The sequence below is a fragment of the Megalops cyprinoides genome, chromosome 13 (genome assembly GCF_013368585.1).
Source record: "Megalops cyprinoides isolate fMegCyp1 chromosome 13, fMegCyp1.pri, whole genome shotgun sequence".
NCBI classification, from domain to species: Eukaryota; Metazoa; Chordata; class Actinopteri; order Elopiformes; family Megalopidae; genus Megalops; species Megalops cyprinoides.
The window spans coordinates 28408648-28425121 of NC_050595.1; the positions used below are offsets into that span (position 1 = coordinate 28408648).

At 47.6% G+C, this 16474-nt stretch overlaps 1 protein-coding gene across 6 annotated transcripts in view; it reads left to right on the top strand.

Moving 5' to 3' along the window:
- si:dkey-205h23.2 (CUGBP Elav-like family member 4) overlaps window positions 1–16474 on the top strand; it is a 99179-nt gene that overhangs the window by 69129 nt on the left and 13576 nt on the right. For 2 of the 6 annotated variants that reach the window (XM_036544594.1, XM_036544595.1), the window contains exons 4-10: window positions 2148–2276; window positions 7195–7274; window positions 12493–12636; window positions 13126–13270; window positions 14663–14812; window positions 15460–15522; window positions 16077–16157. In XM_036544594.1, the coding sequence (XP_036400487.1) occupies window positions 2148–2276; window positions 7195–7274; window positions 12493–12636; window positions 13126–13270; window positions 14663–14812; window positions 15460–15522; window positions 16077–16157 (792 nt within the window). The remainder of the gene's footprint in view (window positions 1–2147; window positions 2277–7194; window positions 7275–12492; window positions 12637–13125; window positions 13271–14662; window positions 14813–15459; window positions 15523–16076; window positions 16158–16474) is intronic. The other 4 variants (XM_036544598.1, XM_036544600.1, XM_036544599.1 and 1 more) reach the window with 4 other exon arrangements.

A 16474-nucleotide genomic window follows, 5' to 3' on the forward strand; every position in this document is an offset into this window, starting at 1 on the left:
CTGAGGTCAGACAATGAAAAGATACCAGTTCCAAATTTAATTTAGAGTTTCTTCTGGAAAAAAAAATGACTCAAAGGCTGTCGTTCAGTTCTGGCTGGGTGTTGTTTATTTTGTCATTCACAAAAGCATTAGACAGTTCATTACCTGGCTGATGGCTAGTTAATTGAGGTGTACGGAGCCATCATCAAGGCTCATAATCAGAAGGCATAATATGTGGACATTCTCTGGCTCCTTGTATTTGTACACCAGTCACACTGATCTGTTTTTGTGTCATAAACGGCTGGTATGGAGACATGAACAAAACAACCGCCAGAATGTATAAAAGACAGTTTGATTCATTTAAAGTTTGAACTGAGATGGCCCAGACTCAGTGTCTCACTTCCCGGACTCATATCTGTGCATAGAAAAGCAATAAGTGGTGAAACTGCAGAATGAACTCTCTGCGGTTCATGATAAAAGATGAACAGTCTCTGGCACCGACCGCAGCGCCCACTGTAGTGTGAAGCCAGGGGTGAGGAACCGAACTTTCACGTCTGACTCCCAGCCTGCTGAATGGGGGAGGAAAGGCAGACAGGCTCCCATTAGTTCGTATTGATCAGATCAGGCCAGACAAAAAAGACGATTTTGATCATTGGGAACAGAAGAGTAGGGATGTATGGGTAATCACTTGCCCCCCTCCTCACCCCTACCGGCAAAACTACACACACTGTTTATGGTTTACATTTTGTGAGCGGCCCTATAAGGAAAGGAAACAAAGTGCATCTGAAACAACTGCTGTTGTTTCTCTTGCCTACTACTAAGATGCACAGTGCTGCCGTAGACTGCAACACAAACACCTGCCCTGCACTGGCCTCCAATGAGGTGGGCTATGAATGCCCCCCCTCCCCCTGCTGCCACCCACAGCCCATCATGAGCTCTGTCCCCTCGCGAGCAGCAAAGGCCCCTCCCCTGAACGGCCACAGGGCCTCCTGGGTACCCATAACAAGAGGAGATAAGCACTAATGAACAAGATGAGAAATTGGCTCATTCGCAGCCCTGACAGGTGAAGCGTGACTAAACGACCATCCAGGAGCTGGAAGCCCTCCAGTTTAAGAGAGGGCTGTACCTGCCACAGCGACGGGCGGGCAGCCGCAGCGAGCGTGGGGTGGGGGGGTGGGGCCTTAACGGCTCTGTTTTTCTCCGTGGGAACGGGATGGAGGTAGGGGGGCCCGGACGCTGGGAGAGGTAGAGGAGGCCCCGGGTTTGTTTTTTCTTTACCACGTGGGCGTTGGTGACAGGAGGAGCAGCCGCGTCTAATGGGGGCTGGCAGGTACAGAAGGCGCCGCATCTGCCGAGGCCCAGGTGAGGCTCCCGCTTGGCGCCCCCCCCCACTCCACGCCTCCCTCCCCCTTCTCACAGTCAAATGACTCACGGCGAAGACCAGCGGTGTCGCTTCTAATAAACTCCCTGCCCTCCTCACGCCACTTTGCATCAGCTCCGGAGGTAGATTTTTCACCGGTAGCCATTTTAATCCACGGCACCGCGGAATGAGAAACAAATAATGCCGGCGAAAATAAAGAAGATGAATGCTCTGACTAATTCCAGAACAGACGGGCAGATTAATGAGAGGAATCCTTCCTCCTGACTGTGGAGATGTCTGCGTTTGTTTGGCAGCAGACAGCTAGAGTTCCAGTCTGCTCCGGGTGCGTATAACAACCCTCCCCCCACCTCCCCAGACGGGGGTTCTGTGGCTAGCTGAGTCACAGTGGATGAAGGGGATGGAGAGATGGTCAAAAATGGTCTTAACTGTAGCTGACAGAACACAGATTTGCAACAAGTTGGCTCTGTGAGAGAAAATGGGTTTTCAAGTAATAATCCGGTGCCTGGTGTCAGAGAAACACAGCTTTCCTACCAGAACACATACAAAGAATCACAAAGCTTGCCTGAAGTAGTAACAGAAAATAAACATTAAGCTAAGTCCTCTTTTATCATTTGAAAATATTACAATATGTGAACTTCACAATGAAAGTATCATAATAATAAGAGCAATAATCATATAATGGATTTTTGGAGCTATGTTTTAGCCACAGCTCAGCAGGGAAGATCCATCAGCTGCTGGATTGTGTATTTCTGTTTTTTTCTTTCCTTCTCCTTCCTGTTCTCTCCAGAAGACAGGAAGCTGTTTGTGGGGATGCTGGGAAAGCAGCAGAGTGAGGAAGACGTGCGGCGGCTGTTCGAGACCTTCGGCCAGATCGAGGAGTGCACCATCCTGAGAGGGCCTGATGGGGCCAGTAAGGGTCAGCGCCAACCCCCTCCCCCACCCCTACCCTCGCCCCTCCATCCCTACCTCAGCCCCTCCACAGCAAACAGACAACCCTCTCTCTTTCTCTCTCCTCTCTCTCCCTCTAAAGTCCACACTCCCCCCTCCCTCTCTCCCCCTAAAGTCCACACTCCCCCCTCCCTCTCTCCCTCTAAAGTCCACACTCTCTCTCCTCTTTCTCCCCTAAAGTCCACACTCTCTCTCCTCTCTCTCCCTCTAAAGTCCACACTCTCTCTCCTCTCTCTCCCCCTAAAGTCCACACTCCCCCCTCCCTCTCTCCCTCTAAAGTCCACACTCTCCTTTCCCTCTCTCCCTCTAAAGTCCACACTCTCTCTCCTCTCTCTCCCCCTAAAGTCCACACTCTCTCTCCTCTCTCCCCCTAAAGTCCACACTCTCTCTCCTCTCTCTCCCTCTAAAGTCCACACTCCCCCCTCCCTCTCTCCCCTAAAGTCCACACTCTCTCTCCCTCTAAAGTCCACACTCCTCCCTCCCTCTCAAGTCCACACTCTCCTTTCCCTCTCTCTTTCTTAAGTTCACACTCCCCCCTCCCTCTCTCCCTCTCTCGCCCACACACCCCTCTCCTGTCCCTCTGCATCCCTCCCACATCCCTCCACTCGCCGCCCCCCTGACAGGCTGCTCTCAAGACAAAACACACGGACCACAGGTGCTCCCTGTTCCCCTCTCTGGTGTGAAAGATGTTAAATCACCAAGACTGATAGGCTAAATTTAGCCTCTCCCTCTCCTCACAATGCTCCCTTCCGCCAGCCAGGCCACCTGCCTGTCTTTGTGTCTCAGATGAGCACACGGAAATTTCACCGCCCCACCTGAGCAGAGCACAGGCGCACACACACACACATACACACATACACACACACACCTCACACATAGGCTTTACATAGACACTTTCATAGCCCCAATAGCATCCAGATCCTTTAACTTATTTCTACAATGGTAGCAAGTTGACTCACATTAGCATCACTGGCCCAAAAATATATTCAGCAACTAAATTAGGCAGACCTGACAGATGAAGATGAAGATGGATAGTTCTCAGGGTGATACATTTTTTAACCTTTTTTTGTTTGTATTTAGGTGGTGCACACCACCACCACCTACTCTAAGACCAATCTGTCTCACTGTAGACCCAAACAGAGGCTGGCTTGCAGACCACCGTCTGTTCCATTATTTTTTTTTTCAGATACACAAACACAGGAGAATGAGATTTTTTCCCCCTCCTTATTAAATATGTATCTGAATCTGCGCAAGGGGCTGTGTGGGATCGTCAGAGGCGTACGATAACGTGCCCTTCCAAATATATCAAAGAGGAATCTCAGATCCACAGAGCCGCGCGCCTATCGGTGTACATCTGGTTTGTTTTCAGTTCATCCTGACTTTATTGGTCTGCGTCGCCTGCAGCGCTGCTCTGCCCCCCCCTAGCCCCCCCCCCCCCCCCCCCACCTCTCCCGGGCCTGTTGCCGGGTGCTGATTGACAGATGATAAAATGAAATAAGCCGAGTGCTGCTCTGTCGGATGGAAGCTCGCTCTCTCGCTCGCTGGGCGCCATCCCTCCTCACCAACCACAGGACACATGAACTGTGCTGGCATTTGTCTTCCCCATCACCTAGTGTGTTGGCATATTCTGTTCTACTCCGTACCTTCAGAGCCTGTTCTTATTTCACCTTTGAAACTTAAAAACTTAGGCTGAAGAGTGCTCTCAAAGCAAGATAAGGATACACATAAATATATAAGTATATGTAAATAATATATATGATACTACTTCTACAAACTATACAGAGCAGTAATATTTTTTTTCTTTCTATATTTATATATTATATACTCTTAATATTTATTCATATGCCTGACTAAACAGGTATAAAATTTAAACTGTGAAAATGTATATACTGGGTAATTTTTTTCTGTTTAATCTTAATAGCATTGCCCAGAACAATTTCATTGTTCACAAGCAGTGAAATTTAATCCAGAAAGCACATTACTGTAATTACTATTTTGTAAATCCTCTTCTGGCATGGATTACATAGACAAGACGCCTCCTATAGCGTTTTATAAGGTTCTGACACTTCGAAGTGGGATATAGCATATGGAGAGGCTTATTGTGAGCAAACAAAACACTTTTGAATACATGTCACACAAGGCTTGCAACACAAAGACAATTGAATTAATGTCATGAGTCATCTGACGTCACCATGTTGTTCTGAATATAACTCAAAATGCATGCATATCCACCTGCCCCTATTATATCCAATGAAAGGGCCAGCGAGTTTAATATGACACACTTTGGCAGCACTCTACAAAGTACTTTCTATCAATTTCCTATTAGAGCACATACAAAAAAAATCAGCTATTCTCTCCCTAGCCCGTCTGAATGCAATTCTTGCTGCCATAGTTGAATTGAGAGAGGAGCTGTCACGAATAATGGAGAGATGGCTTTTAAGTCTACAATTAAGTTGTGTTATAAATGTCACCCATTCATTCTGATGGGATTCATACATGCATACTCTTCCCCCAGGAGTTTAAAAGGCAGCACAGAACCTCCCAGTTGAAAGCAAGGCAATATTTTTTCAACTATCCTATTCAAAAACCTCGGCGCCTCGCTATAATTTATGAGCCCGCCGCACTTCCAATTCTTCTGAGAACTTCCATTGAGAGTCCCTGAACTTTTCTTTTTCTAGGTCAGGGAAATCAACGATACGATGCAAAACACCGTCCTGTACGGTTCAAATGTGCTGAATCCACCGCATTGTGTTTGCTGTGCCAACTGAGCTGCAACAAAGTTCGGAAGAGACCTGCTGGCACAGGTTCTAAATGCCTGGGAAAGTGCTCGGGGCACGTCAGATACAGCAGTTGTTCGCGAGCAACACGTTATGGAATATCTCAGCCTAAAAAAGAACGCACGGAGCTTGCGGAACGTAGCGTCCCTCATAAAGTAGCTTCAAAGGCTGAAGGGCTCCCCTCAGACATGCGTTTTAAATGAACAGGCAGCAGCCAGCCGCAATTCGGCTGGAAGGAGCTCTCCGACTTTTTACGTGTCTACAGCGGACTGCAGAAAATAAATAGGTAAACGCATGCGGGGAAGCGATGAAATGAGAAACGTGTGTGGCGCGCCTCTCATCTTCTACTGAAAATCCTCAACTGCCCGCATAGCCTCTGGGCAGACAACGAACGGGCAGCTTTTTTTCTGATACCGCGCTCTGCATGAATCTGCGAACTCTGTGATTTTCTTGGAGATTCTTTAAAAAAAAGCAGAGCTTTTTTTGTCTGGCTCCTCTGTGGTGTTAATCCAATTATAATGGACATCTCCGATTTTTCTTACACTCCGCAACGTTATTCGGGCTAAAGGAGGAACGATTGTGAAGACTGGCATATAGACATCATCTAAAATGCTGTACCCTCATCTTCTAAAAGATGTTCAAGCCTGTTTGTGGCTATGTTGTGCGTCAAACGCATGAGTAAACAAAACACTTCATAGTTCTCTTGGGGTTACTGATACGTGTCTCAATCATGTTGAATCATCATTTTCGCTCCCTTTGGGAGTAGTTGAGATATGCATAGATATGCACATATTTAGTGGTTAGTTGACATTTTTATTTTTATACGATACCACATATTTATACTAATGAGAAACCCAGGACTCCCATAGCTTTCAAAGAGACGCGTTCTACTGCAGTAGAAAGCAGGGATACACTCAGTACACCTTGGGGTCTTTTACACAGCCCTCTGCGAACGGGTCTTATATCCAACAGATGCAGGTGTCTTTGGTTAGCTAATTACCTGCTCGTTAATCACGCACCTGCGCTGACTGACAACTGGAGCGGGAACACCACACCTGAGGTGAGTTCAACGGGCAGAGCAACGCGTCATGTTTCACAGCAGCGCTAACGGGGGAAGGTTACTGAGTAAATTACAACGAGCCCTGGACCCCGCCCCCAGAGAGCACCCCTGTGAAACATTAAGCAGTGTTTTTCCTGTTGAACTTGAACGCATTCCAGAATTAATTAACCCATTGAGTTCACCAGAACTCAATTCTCATTCTTTCAATTTCAACAAAGAACGTCGCCTTATCAAGATGCCTGTCTGCTGCTCAGTGTAAATTAGATGAGAATCTTTCCTCTGTCCTTCACTGTATCATATCATTTGGTTGAAGTGTTTTTTTTTTTCTGTATGGTGCACGATATGATAATCTGGAAATGAGTACTGGATGATAAAATGAAGGATTTGATCTTGAATAATTTAGGTTCTGAATCTGTAAATGAAACGCTTTTTTATATTCGGAGGGTTACTCAAAACATAATCATGATCTTATGTAAATTCACTACCTTTTGAACTAATAAGAAAACTCATATCTTCAGGAATCTCATTTTAAACCTTACTGAAATAAAACCTGATGTTTATTTTCAATTTTGTTGAATTCCGGCCCAGTTTCATCTTTTCGAAATCTGAGAAGATTTTAATGCTCTCCGAATAAAGCCCTCTTTGTCTGAAGTAACACACCTGCATATATATGGATAGATAAACAGATTATATTACTCTGCAGTTGTCATCATAATCTCTGTTGTGAATGACTGTACACACAGATCACAATGTGTAAATATTAAACAGATTATTAATCACAAACAAGCCTCAGAATTTAAATGCTTTGGCTCCTGCTCCCCGAAGCCAGAAGGGATTGCTAAAGGAACCGGGTTCAGGATGCACTCTCCAGTTAATGCATTCGGTGCAATTAGAGTGATTTATTCACTGTTATGTGCTGAAAACGTTAATGGTGGGATATATTAGCGAAATGTATTAAAGGAAAATAATGTTGATGAATGATTTTTTTTTTTTTGCCTTCTTCCGCGGCCTGATACCTGACCCGTCTGTCTCTCTCCTGTCTGTCTCAGGCTGTGCCTTTGTGAAGTTTTCCAGCCACGCAGAAGCACAGGCGGCCATCAACACCCTGCACGGCGGACAGACCATGCCAGTGAGTTCCGGCGTCTGCCTTCCGTAATGCACGAGCGAGCGCTCAGAGGAACGAGCGCGACCCTGTATCTCTCTGAAACAGAGTTGGCATTTAATGTACAGTACAGCAGTGTGAGGCAATTCCACTGTTTAAAGGATGGATCCCAGCAGACATGGCTGAATCCATTAAAACTTGGGGAGGGAAAATATTTGATTTCTTATCCAACTGGTATTTTAAGACAGTGTGAAAACTTACTGCAGTAAGGGTTAGAGTAGAAGGAACCCCCACACACATGTCGTGGCAAATGTACACACGCGCTCACGCGCAAACACACACACGCACACGCGTGCAAGTGCACACGCATACAAAGAGCTGTTTGATATCTGTATTCTGTATGTGCACTGGCAGCGGATACACATGGCTGACCCTGAAACTGGAGCCCGACCATCTCTTGTCTACAGAAACGTGGGGTCAGGCCAAATCCAGCCACCTGAGGTCCAGTCTAGACGGGCTGTCCAACACGACATATGGAGCTGCAAACAGACCCGGGGTGTATTCTAAGCCGTCCAAAACCTTATTATTAAACTACATATCTATATCTCTCTGTCTATATTTTTTTGCACCTGTTACCGCCGCGCCGGGGTCCAACTTAGAATCAGATTAATAGACAAGGTGGCAGCTAGTGTTTATCTAACAAGGTGTGATCCAGCTAATTTGGATAGTGCCGCGGCCACATGTCCCCGGCAACAGACGAGCAGGGCGAGGGACCCAGGGAGCGTGCTGCCTCCTGCCAGCTGCATTGTCCAGATACACGCTCTGCGGAAGGAGTGCAGCACTGACGCTCTCCGAGGAGCATCTGTGCATACTGGCATACACCAAAACCCATGAATAATATCTATTAAAAATAGATTTGACACTCGGGAGCGCTTTAATGAGATGAAAAGGAGTGAATCGCACCGCACCACGCAGCAGCGCCACAAGATGTATCAGTTTGCCCGCCGTTTTAATTGATACAAATTGCAGTCGGGGAAGATTTTTGAGAGAATGCGTCTGAAAAAAAAAGAAAGAAAAAAACGATCAGTCCCAAACATGCTGTCGTTCGGCAGTTGAATCTAGGACGCTAGAGACAGGAGGCGTTACTTCAAATGGCAGAGCAGTGGACAGACGGTTGGAAACAAATTGCCCAAATCGTGTTGTGTGTGAGAGCATCGCTGACACAGCCCGCTGAGCGCACTAATAATGGCAGCGACGCCAGCGCGAGGGAGGATGCTCAGTCACACACGGCGAGGCCGAGAATCGCGATCTGCGAGCCCAGCGATCACGCCGCGCCCCTTCACCTGTCCATACAAGAAACCTTCAGTCAGCAATCAATAAATAAAATGCCTTCCATTCACGAGCGTCTCTTCCTCCTGATTAAATCCCATCGGTGGAATCTGAGGTGTCAGTGTCACTCCACCACCCAGTGTTAGACTGGAACCATGCCAGAGAAGTGCTCTGTGCGGCTTTCAGTGAGGCATAAGAACCTAATATTAACACAACTGCTCCCTGTGCGTATACATGCATAGATCTATGTATGCGGTTGTATGCATGCATTTACGTATGAATGTCTGAAGGAACTCTTGCTCTATTCTATGGGGGCGAATGCGCAATGGAAAGCAATGCTGTGTGCTCAGACGACAGGGCGCGGATGCTAATAGAACTCGTCTAAACCAGGAGATAGGAGACTGGCAGAGATAATGAGCCGCGTTTCTCCCCTGTGGCACGCGGTGGTGAGCAGAGGTTTAAAGAGGTGAGCGCGAAACCCACGGGGCAGAGGGAGGGCACATTCAATTACGCGACATACTCGTTACCTTTTATTTAATCAATTAATTTGCTTATTCTGTTCTAACTCTGGGAAGAAGCGTTGTGTGCGTTTTTTCTTCCAGCGTTGTAACACATCGAAAGCCTCTCTGGAAAGTTGGGAAGAGGAGATCATGCATGCGTTGCATCATGGGGGAATACATTTCCGAAACAAACACCAGCTACATATTGAAGTGGATAATAAACAGCCATAATGAAAAAAGAAGTATTTTTATTGCTTCAGGATATAGCCATATATTGCAGTTTAGGTGATGCAGTAGCAGCAGTTCAGAATGAATTATATGACTCGGATGTGACAGTTTTGTTTAACATTTCTTTGTTTCACCTGATTATGCATGACTGCTAGTAGCCTATTTAGATAACTTATATTGCCTTTTAATTGGTACTTAACTTAAATCATAATTCATCAATGAAAAAGCATAACGGAGATATACAGAAGGCATTCATACATAAATACCAGCAAGAGTAGGGTCAAAACATCCTAAATAATTTCCATAAAGGTCTATATAATCTGGGAAGACCAAAATCAAGAATTGAAACCAAAATAGTTAGCCAGAAACGCTGCAATGCAGAACTCTTCGAGTCCAGATAACAGCCTGGGTTAGATCCATTATCGCTTGGACAACCACTAAGAATTGGTCGTTGTCCAGTGGGGAAACTCATTCTTTTCAGCCGTTAATTTTCATCGAGGCGTTAGCAGGAGGTAGATGGTGTGTTGGATTGCAAGATGCGTCATCTTGGTTCACAGAATGCAATCAGTAGCGGTGCTCTGCAGCGCATTCGCAGACATAAAAACCGGGCCTCACTTAAACCAATGACCCTTTCCAGGGACCGGCTGTTTCCCAAGGCAGTGCAGACTGTCTAGGGTCTCGGGTTAACTTTAAAAGTTCGTTTCGGGAGACTAAGATGGATTTGGCAAGAGTTTTGAAAGGAGGTATTTGCTCCTGGCTGGAGCAGAAAAAAAAATCCACGTTAGTATAATGCATTCTTAAAGTCCTGATGTGTCACTATATTTTATTTGCAGCATCCAAGATACACGCTGACAAGTGCATAGCAAGTGTTGACGGTTTCTACCTAATTTGTCAATTACATTTTCTGTCTATATTCTTTAGTGGTGTGTGTGTGTTTGTGTATGTGTGTCCGGTGGGGGCAGGGGGGGGGGGGGGGGGGGGGGGACAATGCAATTTAAATGCTTTTCACAATGCTAGTGTATTGCTTTTAAAATTAAATTAGTTTTGAACCAGTGAGGAATCAGTATTGCATCTGTCAAATGTGAATTGATTTGCTTAGGAGATTGAAGTCAGTTAGGTGTAGGCTGTTGTTTTGTTTGTTCCCCAGGTTACGATTTTCATCTGGAAAGGAAGACGTTCTTGTTTTGGGGATAGATGTAATGTGGGCACTATGTGGGTGTAGTTCCTAAGCCAATGCATTCATCTACTACATGACACCTGTGGCATGAGTTAGGTTCTAAACCCAGCCTATTCACTGTTTCCATGACAGTGCCTGTATGAGGGAGGTGCTAAACCCAGCTTTTTTATTAATTCCATGACAGTGGCTGTATGAGTTAGGTTCTTAACCCAGCCAGTCTCCACAGACTCGTCTGCTTCTCCTCCCCCCGGTATCTCTTCACCAGGGAACGAGAGCCGGGTCCAGAGTCACGCCTCTGTGAACAAAGTCTGCCCTGGGCTTTCACAGCTCTATTCCGGGAATATATTCTTCAAAGATAATAAATAAATAAACACACAGATACATAAAACAGAAATTGAATGTGATCTAAATGCCAGCTACTCTGCCGAGGGAGAGGCCGGTGCTGGAGGGAGATGTTTGCTCAGCGATGACCTCATTAAATCCGACAGCCCGGTCCCTCCACTGGCCCCCGAAAGTCAGGGCGGAACAGGGAAAGGTCATGAGTTCGGACGAAATAATATTAGAGGGGACAAAACGGCGCGGCATGAAAGCAGCGCTTCAGAGGATTGATTCGGCTAATTGAAATGGGATCTTCAGCGCGACACCAGATGGGTCCCTCTTGGCTCGGGCCGGGCCGGGGCTGCGCTGACAGCATCCATTATAAAAGGCGCTGTCTTTGGGGCCGGCTCCGAAGCCCCACCGCCCACACCGGCGGCCGCCTCATCTGCCACGCAGGAGAAAACTTTAAATTAGGTTCCAGGGCGATGATGGCTTATCCGAGCGGACAGTTTGCAGAATGCATTTTGCATTCACAAAACACGCGCCGTTGTTGGTGACTTCATGTCTGTTTATTATGGGTTTTTTTTTTTTTTTTTACAATGGAACCACTGAAGCTTGTAGAGGCTCAGAGACAGGTCCTTGGGCCTGAATCCAGCGCTTTGGTCCGGGCTTCATGAAGGTTACCATCTCCTGCCAAAAGCACTATAGGCGGACCACTCTCATCATTTTCTGCCTCTCTGTAATTCACACACACACATCACACCTGCAACACTTTCAATTTCTGTTTCTAAGAGCTATAAATGCACATCAACCCGAATCAAAAGAGGAATTTATGCAGGCCCTGCCAATATGACGCACCATACGCAAGACAAATACGAGTTATGATTATGGATTCCTTTTTTGTTATTTACTGTGTCCTTGCTTTTATGACGGTGCCGATCGCATACTCATTGCCTCCTTGCTGGCTGCACCGGCTCCTCGGCGTGGCACCGGTGACGTAGCGGAGCCGAGCCCCAGGGTGACTAACAGCGTCCGCAGTCAGTAATTCAGCACGCGCGGGTCCCCTTGGCAACATCTTAGGACTGCTTGTACCGCTGTTCCCTCGACCGCGCTGTGCAGCGGGACGCCATTCGAGGAGCCGGGGGTTCATCGCGGGTCGTCATTTGCGAGAGTATCTATCATTTCTCCGCCGCTCTGACATTAAAGTCGCGTTCCCCGGCCGGCCTCTCAGATGATCTGATTGGATGCAAGCTCAGCAGCACGGCCATCGATACGGCGACGCTCTCTCCTCAAGGTGATGACCGTTAGTCAATGCCGCGCCGTGCGCACAGGAGGGATTTTGGCAGAGATGATTGCAGTGTATTGTGTTCTTTCAGGCAATGGGGAGGGGGGGGGGGTGGGATCGATCTGAGATGAACTCGGGTTCCCAGCGCTGAGCCGTACGCGGTGTAACCAACATGAAGCAAGGAAGCGGTGGAGAGACAGCCGATTCCTCTCCTTCCTGTTCCTTTCAGATTAATCTCAGTTTATGTCAGTCCGAAGCTCCGATTCCTACACATTCAGTTCCAGCAGCTGTTCTTACAGCTCGTTTCAGGCTGGTGATTGGGTCCCGGAGGGGAGTGGCTCTCAGAGCAGAGGCCTGGCTATGGCACAGAGGGGAGCAGCCGTTGTTCCTGTTCTCGTGTCTCCCCAGGGGGCGTCGTCCAGCCTGGTGGTGAAGTTTGCGGACACGGACAAGGAGCGGACCCTTCGCAGGATGCACCAGATGGCCGGGCAGCTCGGCATCTTCAGCCCCATGACCATCCAGTTTGGAGCCTACGGAGCTTACACGCACGCTGTATGTGATGGGACACACGCATACACGTACACACACACACACACACACACACATAAACACACACACGTACGTATTTATGCATGCACACACATCCACACGCACACAGACACACACACACACAAGGTTGAGAAATAGTTTCAACTCATGCAGTTATTTTATTAACAAGACAAATCAGAATATGTATTAAAAGAAAAAAAAAGAAATTGGATCACTAATATTTCCTAACACTGCAGGCTGCCAACGGTGCTTTCTGTCGAAGGAAGGGTCCTTTTTTATGTCTCCGTGCTAAGCCGCTTGGCAGCAGTGTGCAAAAGCCAAATACGCCCCATAAACCAGGGCTGGGGAAAGGAAAATCCGCTCCTCTCAGTGTGAATATTTCTAGGGGAAGCAAACGAGAATGTCAATGTAAGCATGTCCTCGTTATCCCACTATTACACTCTCTCGCTCTCTTCTCTCCTCCCCCCTGCTCCCACTCCCAAACCCTCACAGCAAATGATGCAACAGCAAGCAGCCATCATGGCCGCCGCCCAGGGCTCCTACCTTAACCCCATGGCAGCCATCGCCGCGGCCCAGATGCAGCACATGGCCTTCAACGTCAACGGCCTCATGGCTGCCCCCATGACACCCTCCTCAGGTACGTCTCCTTCCTCTTTGCCTCCCACGATCAATTAAGGGTGCCAAAACTGCAGTCACAACTTCCGAACCACACCGGGGAAGGGAAATAAAAGGAGACACAGCGATACGTCCCTCACGGGGGCTGCGCACCATGTGCTTGTAGAAATGACGCAGCTAGTTTTGAGAGAGAGAGAGGGAGGGAGACAGAGAAAGAGAGAGTGAGGGAGGGAGAGAGTGAGAGAGAGAGGGAGAGAGACAGGGAGAGAGAGAAAGAGGGAGACGAGAGAGGGAGAGAGACAGAGAGAGAGAGAGGGAGGGAGACAGAGAGAGAGAGAGAGAAGAGAAAGAGAGCAAGGGAGAGGATGAGAGTGAGAAAGAGAGAGGAAGGGAGATGGCGAGGATGCAACAATGCGGTGGTCAGGGGTCCCGCGGCGAGTGGGCCGGCCTTCCGGAGACGACTCCGCTGTGTCGTCCTCCCGCTGGCGCCAGATGCTGACAGGGGCACCCGAAACGAGCAGGCGAGCAGAGCCCGGGAACACGTGCCCCATTCAGGAAGCGGCGCTTGTTCTCCGCCAGCGTGCCCCGCAGCAGCCGCGGTGAGCGCGTGTGCAGTCATACGAGAAATGAACACCTGTTGGTCCTTGCTCGCCACCGCAAACCGGCAGACCCCCGAAGGCTCGGCAGTTACCGCCAGCCCTCCATTTCCTTAAATTGAAAAAAGGGGGAGGAAAAAAGTTTGTCGCTCTCTCTCTCGAGAAATAAAAAAAAATTGCCTGTGAGAGGTGACATTGCCGGAGAGAGGAAGCCCTGCCTTGGGTGAGCCGTTGATGAGAAATGATACACGGCGCTCCGTCACCCTGCCAGGCAAACCCACAACAAGGCGTTCTGTTGGTATTCTCCGTTTGTGTGTCACCGGGAACCGAGCCAGATCTGATGACTTTGGAGGGAAAGACCTTATCTATACAATAAGACAAAAGATTTGTGAAAGCTTAGCCGGGGCTTGAAGCTCACCTGTTTCCCCGCGAAGAGCTTTGATCGCTGCGTACGCGGTGAGGTGACTGCTTAAGCGCGGCCGGGGTGAACGCATTAAATAAAGCGTCTTGACGCTAGCGGTCGAAATCCACTAAAACTTATCTGCGTTAAGGTAATACCTATCACATTTAATCCTACATGACTTCAATGACCTTCACGGGAGGAAAAAAAAAAAATAATAATCCCTTATCGTGATTGGCGTTCACAAGGTGACTAATCTGAAATGTGACTACAGGGAACAGGAGTTTTTAATAAGCAGACAGGACTAAACCCTCGTGTCCAATTAAAACGTATTTACGGTGAGGTGAGGTGCGGTGCATTGATATGTGATTCGTCCCTGTTCTGCGGTCTCAGTGATCGAACCCTTCTGTGTATGCAGGCACCAGCACTCCTCCCGGTATCAGTGCCACAGCCGTGCCTAGCATAGCCACTCCCATCGGGGTGAACGGCTTCAGCGCCCTCCCCCCGCAGAGCAATGGCCAGCCTGCCTCCGAGCCCATTTACGCCAACGGGATCCACCCCTACCCAGGTGAGGCTCTCGTTGCCATTAGGAGAGGGCCTCAGGCCCACAGGATGTTGTGGGTTTTAAATGCTAGCGAAATGTATGAATTCATGTTCGGCAAACACTGGCAAAATGTGGCACTGGCAAAATGTCAATAGTGCATCTTTTCTTATGTGACAGAACTAAACTCTTCTTTTCTGAATGTTGGCACGCCACTGTGTGATTCTCACACAACTGACAAACGCACTGGATTTTTGCATTATGCAAGACAACTGCAGTGATAATGAACTACAAAGTGTTTTGTTTGGCATGTTGTTAATATTTGATGCAAATATCTGGGGAGGGTGGCATTTTATAGAGCTGTACAGGATGATAACACCAGCTTCCTTCTCTCTCTCTCTCTCCCCCTCTCTTTTTCTCTCTCTCTCTCCCTCTCTCTCTCTTTCTCTCTCTCTCTCTCTCTTTCTCTCTCTCTCTCCCTCTCTCTCTCTCTCCCCCCCTCTTTCTCTCTCTCTCCCTCTCTCTCTCCCCCTCTCTTTCTCTCTTTCTCCCTCTCTCTCTCTCTCCCCCCCTCTTTCTCTCTCTCTCTCTCTCTCTCTCTCTCTCCCCCCTCTTTCTCTCTCTCCCCCTCTCTTTCTCTCTTTCTCTCTCTCTCTCCTGCTCTACCTCTGCAGCACAAAGTCCTACGGTTGCAGACCCTCTCCAGCAGGCTTACGCTGGTGTGCAGCATTACGCAGGTCTCCTCCTGTTCCCCTCACTTCACCTCCTCTCCTTCTTTTCACTCCACCTCATCCTGTTCCCCTCACTCCTCTTCTATTCTCTCTTTCCTTTCTCCTGTTTCCATCACCTCCTTCCGCAAGTTCATGCGAGCAGACAGTTATCTTTACAAAGACAGGTCAATGTTCTGTAGTATTAAGCCAATTTACTGTAAGACTTGAAATGGCTGTCAGTACAGCAGTCTTTGATATATAACTTTACAAGCCTGATGCCCCAAGGTTGATGCACATAGAACTTTGCAGTCTCAGATTTTCTGAAAAATTTTAAGTTTAAGTCAGTTTATGGCACCAAATCTAGAAAAGCCAGGATTCTACCCGTGATATAGCCTGACAAGTACATATCCCCTTGCTGATGTATATTTCAACAGCCCCAAAGAATATGAAATAGGTTTCAAACTGTAATGTGTTGCATTTGTTCATTGGACTGGTAGGGGAAAATAGACTTATAGTTTAGGTTGCATTTTGAGACTGAAATTTAGGAAGTAAAATTTCCTCTCTATCCCCCCTTGCTATAGCAGCCTACCCCGCCGCCTATGCGCCAATCAGCCAAGCGTTTCCGCAGCAACCAGCCATCATTCCCCAGCAACAGAGAGAAGGTAAGACAGGTCCCTCCCATCCCAGATAAAAGGTGATAATTGCAGCGTTCCGTTCGGATGTGCTGCGCAATAAATTAGCAAGGAAAGATAACTGCTAGCTATGTGAGAAATGTTCTCGTGAGCATGACTTAATTTAGTACTGTCGCTTAGCTGAAGAGGAAGAATTGTACTCTCTTTCTTCGGAGAAGTGCGTAACATAACAGATATTGGATCTTGTTTTCATTTGGCAATTAAACAGTCACTACCACTTTATTCATTGGCCCAGTTAGACCCAATGTTCATCATCATGGCAGGCCATATTTTGTTCTAGTTGTATT